The sequence below is a fragment of the Arabidopsis lyrata genome, assembly GCF_000004255.2.
Source record: "Arabidopsis lyrata subsp. lyrata unplaced genomic scaffold ARALYscaffold_8, whole genome shotgun sequence".
NCBI classification, from domain to species: Eukaryota; Viridiplantae; Streptophyta; class Magnoliopsida; order Brassicales; family Brassicaceae; genus Arabidopsis; species Arabidopsis lyrata.
Genome location: NW_003302548.1, coordinates 5614979 through 5633822, shown reverse-complemented (window position 1 = coordinate 5633822; position 18844 = coordinate 5614979). Strand labels below are relative to the sequence as shown.

General features: G+C 36.4%; 2 protein-coding genes across 2 annotated transcripts; both read right to left on the bottom strand.

The window, feature by feature from the left end:
* Positions 1 to 1468: 1468 nt before the first annotated feature.
* Positions 1469 to 2305, bottom strand: LOC9301551 (thioredoxin-like protein Clot). Its single transcript, XM_002863682.2, has 2 exons — positions 2098 to 2305; positions 1469 to 1986 (listed from the first exon to the last, which is right to left on the bottom strand). Exons 1-2 carry the CDS (start codon positions 2243 to 2245, stop codon positions 1730 to 1732), a joined length of 405 nt encoding a protein of 134 aa, XP_002863728.1. The 5' UTR covers positions 2246 to 2305; the 3' UTR covers positions 1469 to 1729.
* Positions 2306 to 16319: 14014 nt separating this feature from the next.
* LOC9299803 lies at positions 16320 to 18177 on the bottom strand. The gene is made up of 3 exons (XM_002863681.2): positions 17647 to 18177; positions 17366 to 17551; positions 16320 to 16886 (listed from the first exon to the last, which is right to left on the bottom strand). Exons 1-3 carry the CDS (start codon positions 18070 to 18072, stop codon positions 16536 to 16538), a joined length of 963 nt encoding a protein of 320 aa, XP_002863727.1. The 5' UTR covers positions 18073 to 18177; the 3' UTR covers positions 16320 to 16535.
* Positions 18178 to 18844: the final 667 nt, after the last annotated feature.

Here is an 18844-nt window from a genome sequence, read left to right as displayed (position 1 = left end):
ACAAAAACGGATCAAACCCATGAAATATTAACAAAATCAATGCGAATAACCCATGAATAACACATTTCCTGTAGTGACCCATGAAATCGATCGATTTACCTTCTGTATCAATTTACACCTAACCAAATTGATTTCGAATGAGATCGAGATCCAGAGGGATTTCAACAGAGAATGATTCAGACAGAGAAGGATTTAGAATGCGAGGGATCGAGAGAGTGGAACAGACAAGGAATCGAGTTTTAGATAGGGTTTCAAGACGAGAGAGAGGAATGTCGGGTTTGAGAGAGGAAGACGAGAGAAGAGAGAGTAATGAAATTAAAAACCTAATCTTTTTTTTTCTTTCTCTATCTTTATTTTTCGTTTTGGTACTTAGTGAAATTTTTGGAGCCAGTGAAATTTTTGTTTCCCGGTTTAACATATAATAACGTTTATGCTATCATAGACCAAAGGAAAAAGCGCCACAACGAAATGTTTTTCGCGCTCATCCTACCATAACGTTTCTATTTTCGAAAACGCTATTAATAGTTTCACAAAATTAATCTATAGCAGAAACATATAAAACGCTATAGTGTACTGCTATTAATACCCTCATTTCCTGTAGTGGTACAAGAATAAATTAATAAGGAGAGTAGATCTCCATGTGTTGATCCCCTCTCTGGTATTATTAGTCATTTAGGTTGTCCGTTGAGGAGAAATGTGTATTGGACTGAAGTGATACACCACATTATCCACGATATCCACTTCTCACAAAACTCATCTTTCTTAGTAACTGATCAATAAATTCTCATTCTCCCTGATCATATGCTTTACTCACATCCGTTTTAATAGCCCTAGGATTCCTTTACAGGATGGATTCGTTCTTAGCCCATAAAACATTTTTTGTGCTATAAGAATGTTATATGAGATAAGATGGCCTTCAAGAAAAGAAGGCATATTGTGTTTCCGAAATAAGATTCGGTAGAACGTATTGAGGCGTTGACACATAATCTTAGATATAACTTTATAGCCGACATTATAAAGACTTATTGGTCTTAGTTCCGTCATTCGAGTCAGGCGTTTTGTTTTTGGAATTAGACATGTATTCGTAGTATTTAACCGCTTATCAAAAAACCCCTACTGTAAAAAAAGAATTGACCAAGTTTATCAAATCTGTTTTAATGGTATTCCAAGCTTGTTGAAAAAACAAAGCTGTCATACCATCTTTCGTACAAAGCTAGTATTTAAAACTATATTATTATCAAACTTCAACATCACAATCTCTTCGTTGGCACTTTCAATGTGATCTCAATGGAGTGTTTGGAACCGGCTTTACTTGATGAGACATACGAGTCGGAGCCGGACCACGAGTCGGAGCCGGAAGCAATGCGAGAGTTGTCTTGTGAAAGACGGTCATGTAACATGACTCATGTTAGATACAGAACAATGTTGCATAGAGTCAATAGAAAAATCGTAACTCCAAACCCAAATCTGGAGTCCAAAATTCAGCTAATGTCAACATAATTAATTCCAAAAGTAACAGTACATTGAGCACGAAACCATACCAATGAAACTAAACAAAGTTTCAGTCTCATTACTCCTTAACACATTGTAAAGGACTTATTAGAAAACAACACAAAGAGAAATATATATAAGTTTCAGTCGCATTACTCCTTCACACATTGTCCCAAGAAGATTAGAGATTCCATAACCTAAACCCCGAGAACAAACTCATACCGAGAAATCGATCAAATCAAGTGGATGGCGCAAGAAGAGGCAGAATCAAGTGAGGAATGTGAGCTTGATGATCCTCAAGACGTCCCTTAACAGAGTCACCATCCCAACGAACAAGAGTTGGTACTCCGGTTAGCTTAAACCGTGGATCAACTCTCCACGGATGCGCCGGAGTCCTCCACGTCGGTCTATCTCCGGCGTAAGCACGAATAAGATTTACCTCCTCTGGAAATTCCTCTAGAGTCTTGTAAATCACAGGTTCAGCTCTAACACAGTCTGATTCACCAATCAAAACCATTGAATCGATCAAGCAGATGAAATCGATTGAAATTGGACGAAAACTGAAAAAAAAAAAACTAACAGAGAGAGAGAGAGAGAGAGAGAGACCTGGACACCAGCTTTGACCGGTGGTGGGATCGTTGTCGGCGAGGAAGAGTATGAAATTGATCTTGCTACGATTGGTTTCGTCCGATTTCAATTGTTCCAAGACCGATTCTAAGGTTGATGGATTCGCGTCCAGCTTCTTCAACGTCATCTTTCTTCTTCTTCGTCTCCGACGATTCTGACTGATTTCGGGGTAACCAATTTAGTGTTCCTTTTACCTCTTTTTGGACGGCCCAACTCAAACTAAGGCCCAAATTTCTTTGTAAATAAATCATGATTACTATTATATCCTTAATAAATTTATTAGTTTTTCCAATGACATATAATATTACTACTATTTTATTTTAAAATTATATCCTTAATAAATTTATTAATTTTTCCAATGACATATAATATTACTACTATTTTATTTTAAATAATTTTAAGAAATTAACCAGACTAAAATATTTTTTAAATTTACTTTTAAAGTAAAATTAGTATAGTTAAGACTTAAGACTAATTTAACCAATTAAAGCATATTTTATAATATTAGTGGTTAAAAAATCAAATATATTTAAATCTTTGCATGGGAACTTAAAATTTACTTAAAAGGAAACAATTTTTATTTTTAAAACATCACTTAATTAAAAGGGATAGAGTATCAATCAGTTTTGAAGTTATGTAGCTTAAAGTTAAAAACTGGGGAAAATGATCATTTTCGATCCCGACAATCCGTAAAATGCATTTTTCAGCTATACAAACGCTTAATGCTAATTTCTACCCAAACTCTTGAAAACTTCAAATTACATACCCTAACTCTTGATTTTTTACGTGATTCAGAGTCATCGTTAACCAATGTTAGTCAACTGTTATGGATGCTGATTCAGATGATACGTGTATGAAAAAGTAGTAATTCGGTTTTGTAAAACGACGTTGTTTAGTGCTTGATGTTTATTTATTTATTTTAATGATAAGACCCTAGAATCAAACCTTCGATTTTGACATATTTAAGCATACACAATACCAGTCATATACTTATATACATATAAAAGATTTTTTGGAATTCAATTTAATTAAACGATAATTAAATTGAGTTGTGTATTAGATTGATGTTTATAAAGAATAAATATTTTCTCTTTGTGTATTTAAATATTAAATTGTGTATGTTTAAATATTTCCGAAAACCTATTTAAACGCACGTCGAAGATGAAATTTTATACTCAAGAAGATACAACTTATGAACCGAGTTAAACGCATGTCAAATAAATAATGTTATATCCTAAAAGATACAACATATGGAACCAAATTACAGAGTTCACCGCTTGATCAGACTGATTCAAGTATTAAACGCATTCAAGATGAAGAAACCAACATAGATTGCCTATAACTACACATTCAATTTACAAATCCATCAACCTTTTTCATAAAATCCCTAAAATCCATTTAGGTGACTACTCACTCATGGCAAAAGGAATAACACAAATAGATATGAAAGAAAACATGATTCAATCAAATAAAATGGAAATAGGGTTTAGAAATCTTTTCCAAATGTCAAGAAAATGGATTCCTTTTCCCAAAGGTGTTTTTTACATGAGAACTCTCAAAAGTTGTAGAAAAAGAAGCGTAGAATAAAAATTAGGTCTCTTGGGATTTTATACCCAGATACAGAAAATAAGAAGTAAAACCGATTAATGAAAACCAAAACTGAGCGTCAGGACTGGATCGAACGATCTGGTGGGTGGACCGATCGATCCAACAATGTTTGGAAGTGATTCTCATTTGTCTGGGGAAGGGGATCGATCGATCTGGCACTTCTGGTATCAAACTCTGCAACTGTTTCAAAAGCTCACCATAATGACCTGTCTTCATTAAATCGGGTATAACTCTTGAATGCACCATTAGATTTCCTCCATATCACTTGGAAAATCACGCTAGCATCTTTATAAAACTTGTATTAAAAATTCAGAAATATCTAACACTGGTAAGTCTTGCATCTGAGGCCAAACATCTGACACTTCTAAACGAATCTACATCTCCAAATATGTATTTATATCCCAAAACGGCTCGTTTTCCTCCAAAGCAACCTAAACCCTGTAGAGACTCAATAAAAGACTAATAAAGTCTAAAAACACATTTTGACTCAATAAAATATATATCTAAGAACAAAAACAAAGACTCAAAACCAATAAAAACACAACATATCACACCACTTTGTGACTTCTCTTTTTTTATTAAATTTGCGACTACGCTTTGTGACTACAACCTTTGCGACGATATTAATAGTCGAAAAATCGTGGTTAATGGCTTAATTTTTTGCGACATATATATATATATATATGTAGTCGCAAAAAGGTCACAAAATAAGCGACTAATTTGAACTGTTTCGTTTGGTCCCAAATTTGCAACTAATTTGCGACTAATTAACCAGAAGTTGCAAAACAGTCATAAAATATTAACGAATCTGTCGCTCTTTTTTTGTGACTACAGATGTAGTCATATAATGTAGTCTCAAATTCGATGTTTTCTTTTAGTATGTTATTAGATAAAGCAAATTTATATGAATAACTTAAAATAGAGATATATAATTTGAATACAGATTGAGAAGAATAGTTGAAAAATAATAAATATCGGATATTCGATTTTTGATTTTTACCGCAAGTGCAAATATTACAAATATGAATCTGATAATATGTAAAAGATAGGAATCGGGGTTAAACTATACCTCGAAGCATACATCTTATACTCGATCGATATGATTTTATATATCATAGAGGATTGCGAGATCGATGACTTACAAGAAATGAAAAAAGGATTGATTTCTCTCCTTGGTTTTTACTTTGGATGTATTATTAGCCCATTATAGGTGTGGCATAGCTCATATGTTTGTAGTATGTTGTTCCATTAGTCTTTATTCCATTAGTCTCTCTTCCTAAGAGCTTGGAGTGTTTTTGGGGTTTTCATTGTACAATATAAACCTTTTTTCATTGGTATAAATTTTAACATTAAACCAAAAAAAAAAAAAGGATTGATAAAAAAGTCTACTAGGGGTACGGTTGACTTTCTTCATTTACCCTTTTTCGTATTTTTGAAAGTCATTTACGGCGAGATAAGTGAGTTTTACCTTCATCCTAGTCTTGACAACAAAAAGTTATGGGCTTATCTTTTGTCGTCATCTAGAACAGTGAGAATAGGGTAGCGACGAAGGATGTTTGACAGAAAATACCTCTGTGCTTTGTCAGAGATCTCAGATGAGTCAAAGATTGGAGACAAAAGGATATAAAGATCCAAATTGCTAGAGCAAGTGAAAACAAGAAGAGGCCAAACAGGTTAGAGAATGAAAAAGATACTAGAAAAAAATGGGTATCATGACGCCTGCAGGAAACATCTCCTCCATCGTCAGAAAACTTAGTTCACGAGTGGTGCCTCGATACAGTGTCCGAGAGAGTTCACAGTTGTAATCTTCTTTTTTTTCACAATACCTTCTAACATCAACTTTTATTGGTAAAAGAAATATAGCTCATCTAAGATTCTTTCGAGTATGTTTTAAAACAATTTTGGTGTACACATATCTTTGAAAAGTTAAATTTGGTGATTAATCCAATTGTAATAATACGAATAATCTAGTTGTAAGACCTGAACTATTAGTACATGATGGTGGGCTGGTGGCTTGGCGGGCCCAGGATGGTTGGGTGCAACTCCTTCCTCTCCATGGTTCGACTCCTCCTGCTGTTATCAACATTATTGTGGGAAGTCTGCCAGTTGGGCTTTGGTCCAATTGGTTTACGTGGTAGTCAGAAATGCAGGCGGCCTGACTACCCCCTGGTACTTAGTCGGAAGGCATTCCAAATTCGGGATAGGCAGAGTGGTAGATCGAAGGGCCTAGCCGTTAATACGGTGGACCAGTCCACTATGTAGCACCTCAGTGCGTTCTTACCGGGGCCGACCGGATAGCCGATAGAGTTTATCAAAAAAAAAAAAAAGATATTATCCGTGACTAAATATCTTTACTTGATCCATAAGTGAGCCCTTAAACTCAACAATATAACTAGTAACACATATCCAAAAACGTAGCAAAAGAACTTATAAATTAAGGGATACATTTTTAGAATAAGCAAAATTGATAGGAATATGTTAAAATGTGTATTTAAAAATTGAATAATAATGGCTTGGGAACAATATTCCAAAAAGTTGATACCCGAAATAATCTTACGCGCATATTCAAAAATTACAGATTTTGTTTTTGAAATGGTTATGAATCTGGTAACCTGTGAAATACAGAAACCACATATTACGCCACAACTCAAATCATACGAGAACTTACATACGATGGCATAAAATTTTATATATCAGACATGATTGCGAGATCGCTGACTTACAAAAAAAGAAAGAAGGGTTTGGTAAAGAAAGTCTTAAGGGACTTTCATCACTAAACCCTTCTTCTTATTTTTGAAAGTCATTTGCTCGTTGAATAGTTGGAGAGATGACTAAGTGTTTTGTTTTTCTGTCTCTAGATGTGTTTATATATAGTTATGAAGGGATATGTACTATGTTATCATCTTCATGGATCAACTTAAATATTAAATTTGAGTAAATCCTAACTATTACTATTATTTTAGTATTGTTTACTCAGTCAAACAATATGGTTTGTAGTCTACGCCAAATTAATACACTTGTATTTCATTTCCTTTCCTAATAAATGCTTTTAATATTGATTTTTCTATTATTGTTATTTTAAATGTAATTTTCGACTAGAAATTACCTTGATTTCCCCTTTTTAAAATTTCTATATACCGCAAATTCAATAGTCAATTTTTTTTTCTCTAAATATAATTAAATTTCAATTTATTTCTTTGTTTACGTGATTAATGTCTAAACAATCCCATTAACTTTGACTATTAAGAATTATTAATAATTGCACATCCCTTATATATTAATTGAGAAACAGTCTAAAAAAACCTTACTATTACTTGTTATTAACGAAAATGTCATCCTCAGATGTCTTTCTCATAGAGATTATTAACCCATTTAAATAATAGAACAATCTTTGCTAGAATATTTACAGATTTAGTCATTTTCTTATATTTACATATCTCACATAAATAAATAAAAAACAAAATTCCAACTAAGAAAAAAGCAAATAATTAAGCAATTAATCGTGCCAAACTAAATATACGATAACCTTATATTATAAACATAAGAAGTGTATATTAACAAAGACATTAATCTGTTTTATACTAATATAAACGCAAATTGTACATATTTATATCGACATTACAGTACAATTACAATAGAAAGAAACACATCTTCAGTAATTAAAATGCAAATAGCAGAATCTAACATTTTCCTATTAATAATAAAAAAATTTCTATTTCTATTTTATCTTTATTTATATTTATATTGAGTGAATAATTATTTGTCAATCAATTACAAAATATTTGGGTCTATGATGGATTACGCATCTTCATAAACTCTTCACAAAGATGTATATAATTGTTTATTATTTAAGTTAGAAAAAAATTGATCATTTTCAATAAATTTTATTGATAAAATGAAATTTAATACGAAAAATCGCTGAATCGAATAGAATAAAATATATATATTACATGTTTGTTAGCACATACAAATCTCAGATTTTGAATGATAATATAATAAATTTTGTAACTAAAACTACAATGTATTTACTTAATAATCATTTCACATACTACCTAGTACATATTCATTACAAGATGATGCTTTGTGCTACGAGCAAAAACCTATTAAAAACAAATTTTGAAGTTTGGTAATAACACTATTCCAAAAATGTTATTTGATTTAGATTTAGATTTTATTTTTGGTTATTTGAAAAAAAAATTTACAATATTTAAAATTTCTCCAATTGTGAATTGGGTTTGATGATATTTTCAAATGCTGTCAAAAGTCTTAACTTCTAGGCGGTAGTATAAGTACCGATATGTGTTTTAAAAATAAGAAAATATGTTTTTTTTTTCTTGAGACAAAGTATTTTTTTTTGGAATTTTGAACCCCTTTCATGGCGTGAAATCTACAAAATATAAAATCTATACCAATGATCATGCTTTTTTTTTCTATTAAATCAATCCTTTACTAAAGTGATTGGAAAATTAACATAATACTAAAAATAGAGAAGAACTGATACATTGAAGTAGAAATAAGCTAGAAACGCGTTCATTATAAATGTGAGGTAGTTATATCAAAAAGATATAAAACAGTTCATCTTGAAGGTTGTATATACCACTCTACGGTCCATTGGGAATTCTACTGTCCAAAAAAGATTTCTTCCAAATGTAAGGCTCCGACCGCCATTTTTAATAGGACCCACGTCCTCTTTCGGTCAGTGGGTCTTCCATCTTCCGACGGCCGGTTCGCTACATCCGGGAGGTTTTAAAGACTTGTTTATCGATTCTACAAATCACCATATGATCATTCGCCGTGTTTTGGCTCACTTACACAGTTTCGACAATCAGTTTCCGGAAGGTCACCCATCTTGAAATTATTCCAGCTCAAGCATGCTTAACTGTGGAGTTCTCTCAAGACGTTTGACCGAAAAGATAAGTGCACTTTGGTGACATAGGTGACCAAATCTATTCTCTTAAACCTCTCTGCATGCACCATCTTATTTCCTCAAATTGGGTGTTATAATTAACTCCACTAACAGATCGCAAACCAAGACCATCACCTCTGACGGTGTGAGCCCTCTTAACTCTACTTCACTTGGGTTCGGGTCTGATACCACTTGTAACGCCCCGACTGTGACTCTTAATGGGCCTCACATCTTCTCTTAGCCCGTGGGCCCACCATCTTCTGACGGCCGATCCGCTACGTCTAGGAAGCTTTATAGGCTTGTTTACCGACCCTACAAATCACCACATTATCTTTCTCCATGTTTTGGCCTCACTCACACGGTTCCGAAAATCAGTTCCCGGAAGATCACCCATCCTAAAATTACTTTAGCTCAAGCACGCTTAACTGCGGAGTTATCTCAGAACGTTTGACCGAAAAGATAAATTCACTTTAGTGACATAGATGGCCAAATCAATTCTCTTAAACTTCTCTGCATGCACTATCATATTTTCTCAAGCCGAGTGCACACCAAAAATGAATGAAGAGGAGGAGAGACTTTTACAGTCAGAAAAGGGTCAAATGTTATTGAAGACTCTTGTGATCATAAATTGTCAAGTTTTCTACAATTGTTTTGTCACTATTGTTTGTTATAGTGGCCTAAAAAAGGGCCATCATCAACAATAAAATACTTTAAAATTGAAGAGTATGAACATGTCATTTTAATACCAGCAAGATGTTTCTCTCTATGTTTTTAGTATTTGCTACTGCATTTCGGTACAAGAACAAAGAAAATTATGGTGATAAGGGATCACCTTGTTGTAGTCTTCTTTCTAAATTGGTTATTTTTGCTCTTTTTTTCCATTAATTAAAACTTTATACGAGACTACGAGAGCGAAATTAAAACTGCAAAATTACAAACTACACTATCCATTCGATAGATAAATAAATAAATAAAAAAGCCTTTCGACAATTCACTTTGTCTATCTCCTTAAGTGGTCTAAGGCCTAAGTCTCCTTCTCTTCTAGGAAGACAAACTATTTCCCATGATATTTTTGCCTTATGACTCTGTAGTTCTGGACCACTCTATAAGAACGCAGGGCATAGCCGCTCTATCTCTCCTTCATACACGCTCCTGGCAATCTAAAAACAGAAGAGAAGACCAAAAGTTTGTGACACTTGTTATAACGCAAATGGTATTCACTTCAACAACACTCTTTTATCTTTAACGTTTTTACATCATATTCACCTGAAGTTAAACATTATACAATATAGATTATGTTGTCAAGAGTCTCTGATTTTGAAACTAAACAAAAAATATATCATATCCGATTGACATCGGGATCCCACGGAGTGGGCTTAGGAGTCTCTTTCTCATTTAGAGGGTTTCAACTCTTTTGAGGAAGCTTGAGTACACCGGGAATATTTCCATTTTTCACCGAATTTGATCAAATCTTTCTGTTTTTGTGCAAGTTTTGGTAATATTGGAAGATCTGACGGCAAGTTTAACCTAGTTTCCAGCCGCCGTCAAGCTTTTTCTAGGTTATTTGAAGAACACAAGGTTCAACGACGTTACTCTGTTTTTGCTGCGTTCTGTTCTTGCTACAGCTGAATGGAATACACACTCGACAAGGCTTTGCAAGAGATGTCGCTTGAAGATGATAAACCTATTGTGCTTAGGAATCTTCCTAAGTATAGTTTGGTTGAAAGGAATGGGTGTAGCATCATCGGCCGATTATTGTGTCCGGAGAACCAGAAGATGTCGGACATGATTCATGAGATGCCACGACTTTGGAGGGTTGCTAACAGATCCCGGGGAATTGCCTTGCCCAACGATCAGTTTCAGTTTATCTTTGACTCCGAGTCAGATCTTCTGACTGTTTTGGAAGCGGGAGCATGGACCTATAATGATTGGAGTATGACTCTTGAGCGTTGGGTTGAAAATCCGCCTGAAGACTACCTTAAAGTACTTCCCTTATGGATTCGCCTGAGACATATCCCGGTCAACTACAACACGAAGGACACCATTACAGAGATTGCAGAGCATATTGGACAAGTCACACATGTCGCCTTTGATCCTCTGAAACCCCAGAGCAGAGGCTTTGTCCGTGTTCGTGTACTTTTTGACGTTAACAAACTGGCAACTGGCGAGGTGGTTTCTATTGGTATTGAATATGAGCGGATTCGCAAACGTTGCTACCAGTGTCAACGCCTCACTCACGATAAGGAGAGCTGCCCCTTTAATCCCTTAAACCGGCAAAATATTACTACGGGAGGAATTAAGGTAGCAGGCACTGTCCCGAATCGGTTAATTCCAAAGATTAGTAAAGATGATCCTTTATTTGGGGTCCTTACTAATGACGATGTGGGGATCGACCCGATCACCGGAAGGCCAAAGATAGCTAAAGAAGTCTTAGATGAGATGAGACAATATCTCTCTGTTGTAGACCCGCAGGAAAAGAAGATTCGCATGGCGAGAGTTCGCAAGTCAGTTTGGGATTTGGAAAAAGATCCGTAGGGTCAGAAAACGCTTTTGCGGCTTGAACCTCCTGTGCAATTCACAACTGATGAGAACAAAGGCAAGGGTCTAGTCATGGATTTTGATCACTCTGTTTCGTCTAGCAAGAATGGAGATAACAGATTAGTGCTGGTTCCTGCTACTGGACAACTGCAACAAGTGTCTTCTGCAGATTATGGTACTGCTTCTGAGCACACGGCTAGTTCTACGGCGTCTCAGGCTGGCTTTGTCACTGGCCCATCCGGAACTAGTTCAAAAGTAACCAAAAAGCGCAATCGTCCCAACCAGTGGAGGAGGAAAGCTCAAGCGTTGCAGGTGAAAGCGAGTAAGGAAGGAGATGATACGCATGGGACACTACAGGAGAAATCAGGTGAAGATGGTGTTTTATCAAAACGTAAAGCTAGTGAGGAAGGTCTGGTGGTTTCAAAAATCGCTAAACGCGATGATGAGAAGGTGGTTCCGGTTGAGGAACCGCCGACTCAATTATGAGCTTTATGAGCTGGAATTGTCAATGATTGGGGGGCACTTTGACAATTCCCACGTTAAAGGAAATGCGTCGTGAACATTTTACCGGATTTCTTGTTCCTCATGGAGACGAAAAACTCCAGTAGTCACGTTTTGAAGATACAACGTTGGATGGGTTATGATAAGTCACATATCGCCGATCCAATCGGTTTAAGTGGTGGATTAGCCCTGTTTTGGAAGGGTGCCTATGAAGTGGAAGTGCTATTTTCGGATCATAAAATTATTGATGTTAAAGTAAAGCTTGGATCTTTGTTATTTTTTATCTCGTGTGTCTATGGAGACCCTGTAGCTCAATTTCGACAAGTTGTATGGAATAATTTGGTTGAAATTGGCAATTCACGAGATGATCCTTGGCTAGTTTTGGTAGATCTTAATGAGATAGTTGACAATACCGAAAAACTTGGTGGACCAGCACGGGCGGAATTCACTTTTTCCATTTAGGAATATGATAAATGATTGCCGTCTATGGGAGGTCCCGAGTATTGGAAACAGGTCTTCATGGGCCGGTGATCGCAATAATCTTTGGATTCAATGCCGTCTTGATAGAGCTCTTGGTAATGAAGCATGGTTTCATTTATTCCCGCGAGCTCAAGCGGAATACTTGGAACGCATTGGTTCTGATCATCAACCGGTTTTTATTCGGTTTGTAAATGAAAATATGTCTCGTCGAGGAAGATTTTTGTTTGACAAACGCTGGACTTCAAAACCAGAGTTTTTGGAGATCATTAAAGAGGGTTGGTGTAAGGATGATGCGGCGGGTTATCGTGCATTAATGCATAGACTAGCAAACTGCCGCAAATCGATTGCTCGTCGGAAGAGAGTTTCAAACCAGAATTCTAAAAAAAGAATTGATCACCTGCGTCAAAGGTTAGATGAGGAAGGTATGAAGACACAACCAAACCGTAGTTTGCTGCAAATGCTTAAGTGGGAGTTGGCGGAAGCTTATAGAGAGGAGGAGTTATATTGGAAACAAAAATGCCGTGAAAGATGGCTTAAAGAAGGTGATAGAAACACTAAGTTCTTCCATGGAAGTGTCCAGCGACGGAGGGTTCAAAACAGAATTTTATCTCTCTTTGATGATAATAATTTGGAACAGTTTGCAGAAGATTCCAAAGGAGAAATTGCTGTTGCATACTTCCGGAAAATATTTTCAGGTTCTACACCTGAGGGTGCATCTGAAGCTTTAGATGGGATGGCACCGAGAGTTACAGAAGCAATGAACAATAAGCTAACGCAACCGGTCATAAGTGAAGAAATCAAAGTAGCTGCGTTTAGTATTAGAGGCGATAGTACTCCAGGGGCTGATGGAATGTCGGGTCATTTTTACCAAGCTTATTGGGACATTGTTGGTTCACAAGTAATTAAGGAGGTTCAACAATTTTTTGAATCTGGTATTCTTCCCGCCTAGTGGAATTTTACACAGATTTGTTTACTCCCAAAGAAGCCAAATCCGTCGAAGATGACTGACCTTCGTCCCATCAGTTTATGCTCGGTGATTTATAAAATTGTATCCAAGATCTTATGTGCTAGATTATAGAAGTTTCTGCCCGCTATTGTTTCTGAAACGCAAGGAGCTTTCGCGTCAGGCAGGTTGATTTCGGATAACATTTTATTGGCTCATGAAATGGTTCACGCGTTGCAAACTAATCCAAACTGCAATGAAGATTTCATAGCCATTAAAACTGACATGTCTAAAGCGTATGACCGTGTTGAGTGGAATTTTTTGGAAGAGCTTCTCATTAAGTTGGGTTTTGATATTAGATGGGTGCAATGGATAATGAGTTGTGTGCGTACTGTAAGTTATTCTGTTCTCATCAATGGCGCATCCTATGGATATATCAAACCAGAGCGGGGAATCCGTCAGGGTGACCCGTTATCGCCATTTCTTTTTATTCTTTGTGCGGAAGCCTTAGTTCACATCATGAATAAAGCGGAACAAGATGGACGTCTAACCGGGTTGAGACTAAAGCCAAATTGCCCGTCGATCCAACACTTACTCTTTGTTGACGATAGCCTGTTCCTTTGTCAAGCCACTTTTAAGGAATGCACCGCCTTTCTCCAGTGTTTACAACTGTATGGGAAAGCCACAGGACATGAAATTAATTTTCAGAAATCAGCAATCACGTTTGGGAAGAAGCTGGATCCTTACATGCAACGATTAATTGGCCTTTATACCGGTATTGAGCAAGAAGGAGGGACTGGTAAGTATCTCGGGCTGCCAGAATGTTTTAGTGGCTCGAAGAGAGAGCTTTTGGGGTTCATCACAGATCGTTTGAAGTCCAGACTGAACGGGTGGTATGAGAAGACTCTTTCTTTAGGTGGTAAGGAGGTCCTAATTAAGTCGGTGGCCTTGGCTTTGCCGGTTTATGCCATGTCTTGTTTCCGGTTGACAAAACACCAATGCCAAAAAATCACAAGTGCCATGTCTAATTTTTGGTGGAATGAAAGTGAGGAGAAGCATAAAATGCATTGGGTTTCCTGGGAAAAGATTTGTAAATCCAAGGAGCAAGGTGGCCTAGGATTTCGGGACATTGGCCGGTTTAATCAAGCTTTACTAGCTAAACAAGCTTGGCGGTTGCTTGATGTGCCTAACTCATTATTAGCCAGAGTGTATAAGGCTAGATATTATGCGAATAAATCATTTTTAGAGGCAGCTGTGGGCAATCGTCCATCTTATGCATGGAGGAGCATCATGTTTGGCAAGGAGTTACTTGAAAGAGGTCTTATGAAAACAATTGGCAATGGCCAGTCTACTTATGTATGGGTAGATAAGTGGCTCTTTGATGGTATTCTGCGACGACCAATCAATAAAGAGACGCTAATGGATATAAGTCTCAGAGTTTCCAGCTTGATTACACCACAGGGTGAGTGGAATGTTCCGAGATTAACAGAGCTTTTTACATCGGAGGATGTTATGCATATACGGTCCTTTCCACCGTCACCGCTTAAGCCAGATAGACATGTATGGGCGTATACGAAAGAGGGTCATTACTCTGTGAAGAGTGGTCATTGGTTGGTCAATCGTGAAGCCACTGCAATGGCAGGAATCCCGGAGGATATTAAAACTATCAACAAAGTCAAGGAGAGGATTTGGAAGCTTCAAACAGCTCCTAAAATTAAAATGTTCCTTTGGCGATCCTTATCTGGTGCCTTAGCTGTTGCGGATTGTTTACAGACTCATGGATTAGCAGTTAATCCTATGTGTCCACTATGTCGTGTAGAAGAAGAAACGATAACCCATGTGCTTTTCAAGTGTCCTCTGGCTGCAGCGGTTTGGCACTTAACAACACTACCACATCCAAATCAAGGTTTTGGAGTCTCTATTACAGTGAATATTCAACATGTTTTAAGTTTGATGGAGCGGGCAGATCTTCCTTCAAACACTACAACGGCGCTTCCTTGGCTGCTTTGGGAAATATGGAAAGCCAGGAACTCAACTTTATATGCTGGTAAAGCCAATGATCCTAATTTCGTGTTAGTCACAGCTTTGGAGGCATCGGATGAATGGTTGAAACATTAAGCTATAAGTGACCAAGAGGGTTTGAGGTTGCAGCGACGGAATCCAGGTTTGGTGACACGATGGGTTAAACCGGCTGTGGGTCAATTAAAGTGTAACTTACATGCCTTTTGGGTAAAGAACACTATACACTATGGGGGAGCCTGGTTGGTACGGGATCATAATGGCGAAGTGATTCTACATGCGCGAGAGGCTTTCATTCCAATGGTGAATAGAGTTGCGGCGGAGTTGCGGTGTTTTTTATGGTGTTTACAGAGCCTTCACAATGTTCGTCTATATTCGTGTGAGATTTGGTCTGATTGTAACGCGGCGATTCAAGCGATTGCACAACCACTAGCCTGGCCAAAGTACAGCTCTCTTCTTGACAAAATTTTGCAGGTGATGCAGGGGATGCAGTCTATAAGTTTCAGGCGTTCATCGCCAAAAGCTAATGCTCTTGCTCGAGATATCGCTTCTAGTGTTGTTCGTGAAGGACGTTTTAACTCTTACATAGCAAGAGGAGGACCGGCGTGGCTCCACAATCGTATCGAGGAAGAACGACGAAGAGGTTGAAGAGGCTTCAATTCAGGCTCGGGTGTCAATTTATTTTGCTCTGTTTTTTCTGGGCTCCCTATCTCTGTTTTCATTGTCTCTGGTTTTTCTTGTTTCAAACCTTTTTGGTCATTATCAATATCAGACGTTAAAAAATAAAAAAATATATATATATATATATATATATATATATATATATATATATATAAAACAAATCATTCAATCTTATATGTCATAATAAAGATAATAAAAATTAATTATAACCTTTTAGATTATTTTTTCCTTTTAGGTTACAACCATTTTAATTATTCTTACTGTATTATTTTTATATGTATTAAAATTTGGCACTAATATTTTTATTATTATTATAGATCCCCTTTCTAAACTCGTATCCTCAATTGAGTTACCAATCAATGAGTCATTTTCTGGTTAATATGTTGTTTTAAAAGAAATTTGTTATCTTTGTGAACAAAGAAAACAAAATTTGTTCTCAAAACTATAAGTTTTTTATTTGTAATAAACTTTAATCCTGCGTATATCACAGGTAAAACTTATAGTTATAATTATGAATATTAAATCAAAGGTTGATACGTTGCGTGAAATAATAAAATGTGAATCTTCTCGTTTACTGTATCATTAACAAAAATCTCTCAATTCACTTACATAAATTAAATTTATGAAACCCACTGATGATGATTCTTCTGCTTTGGGGTAGGCCACACGCACTACCTGGTAACATGTATAGCACACTACCCAATACGAGACCGTTCGCTCTCTCATGTGTTTATTTCCCCTTTAAATAGATGTGACAGTGCAGTTATTCGTGATTGGAATATGTTTACTGAGTTTCTTGTGTTCGAAATTAATCAAACACACGATTCTCTTGTAAAACTTAGGTTGAACTAACTTCCCCAACACGTAAGCTCGAGATCTAACGGTGAAGTTTAGCCTCATCGGTACTGGAGCAGGAGGCGCTGGTGGTTCGACGATAACGATGGGTCCTTTCTTCTTCTTAGGTTTTGGAATTGGTGCAGGAGGTGGTGGTGGGACTAAGGTTGAGCCACTTCCATAGAGAGGAATCTTGTCTCCAAGCACATTCACCACCACTGTTCTTTGGCTTTTTCTTGACTGATAAAATTTCTTAATCTACAAAAGTAAAAAGAATAAAGTTCAAAATTGGAAGTGGGTCATCAAAACTATATTGTAAGACCAAATGGTAACAAAATGTTCATATCAAATAAAGCAAAATTGAATTTAGTACAACCAAAGTAGATCAAACTTTTTTATGTGTTTTTTATTCATCAAAAGTTAAATTGAACTACTTCGAATAAAAATCGATTTTTGTCGGTTACACATATTTTAAACACACAAAAAAAACAAAACTAAACACCCAATGTGCACTCCTGATCAACCCCATGTGATAATAGCCACCGACAACATTGATCAAAAACAAACCAAAAACTAAACCGAACCGAAATTTTCCAACCACAACCGAAAAATGTTCGGTTATACATTTTTCAAAACCAAAAAAAAAACAACAAAGAGCATCTGGTGATAGCAACAAGACAACATTGATGAACATGAACTAGACATATTTAAAAGGAGTTTAAGATTTTTGAACTTACAGAGCCAGAACCAATAGTGATCTGAGAGAAGCTAAGATCAATCGGAGAAGAAGTAACATGAACACCAAAGAAAGTACCAGTGTTACGGTACAACATTCTCAGCGTCGCATTCATTGTGATCATATCAGTTCCAATACCTCCGGCATCTTGTCCAGCTTGAACCTTAAGTTGCTCGAACGTTATACTCTGCAAAATTTTGTTCCAACAAACCTAAGCACAACTCTGGATCTAAGCGATCTGATCTCGATCTACTAAGTCAACTCTAGATCTTTTTAACTAACCTTAACAGAGATCTTAGGTTTCTGAGGTTTAGCAGCTGCATAAAGAATCAAAGAGAAGAAAGCAAAGAGCAAAGAGAATCCAACAATGAAAGCTAAGACATAACATCGACGAGGCAAAGGTTCTTGTTCTCTATCTCCATCATCAAGAAGACCTTCTTCTTCAATCATAGCAAACTGTTTTTCTCCAGCGTGGCCTTTGCGTTTTGAGCCATTGATCTTGGAGAATCGGCTTGAGGAAGAGTGAGAATGTGGTGGAGACCCCATTGGGCTGGTGAGGACCGGTGTTGAGTGGAATGATGTTGCTGTTTTCTCTCCATCGTGAGAGTCACGTGATGGAGATTGGACGAAGTACGCGGGACGGCGGGGAGATCTAGTTGGTGATGAAGCTGAGAGGCTTGTCACCTCTGAGTCGGTTTTTGCGTGCATCTTGAGATTGGAATGGAAGATGAAGAAGCAGAAGATGAGAAGGGTGTTGTTATATGATGTTTGTATTTATCTATTGAATTATTTGCCTATTGGTTTATAAATTACTGTAAGGCCTTATAGCATCATGATTCATGATCGCTTTTTTTTTTAACCGATTGGTAATCAAAATTTGTGTGACCTAGTATATAGTTGTTGAAATAGGCAGAAAATTTTGTAATACTTTAGTCTTTTTGTCTTTTTTTTCTTTTTTTAAGTTTTCTCTACTAGCAAAAAAATTTTAAATGATTTTTGGACGGTATTGTTTTTCTAGAGATTTGTCCAAAGTAGTTAGATAATTTAGATTTACGCAGTGAAAAAGAATCTAGATATGACTGCATTATTATGTCATTTAATTTTAACCATATATTTAACTGTTCATTTTAATCTATTGTTACCAATAAAACCTTTTATAGGTTTACCAAGTGAATCATTCCAGTTTGGTTGTTATTTTTCAGGTGACAGACGCATTTACTATAGGAAAAGTTGTAAGCTCTGCATCATCCAAGGTATTAAATGAGGATTGGCCTCGGATCGCGGTTTCCTCGCTGCAAAACCGTTGATAATTTTTGTCTTCCTCTTCCAAAGTATGATCCATCTATTGTCTTGCTCTCGTTTTTGTGGCCTTCTATTGTCGTCTGTCTACTAGTTTCCGGCCTTATCTACTCTTGGTAATGTCCCTGTCTTCTGAAAATGGTATAAAATTTAACATTTTACGAAGAAATAAAATGTACGC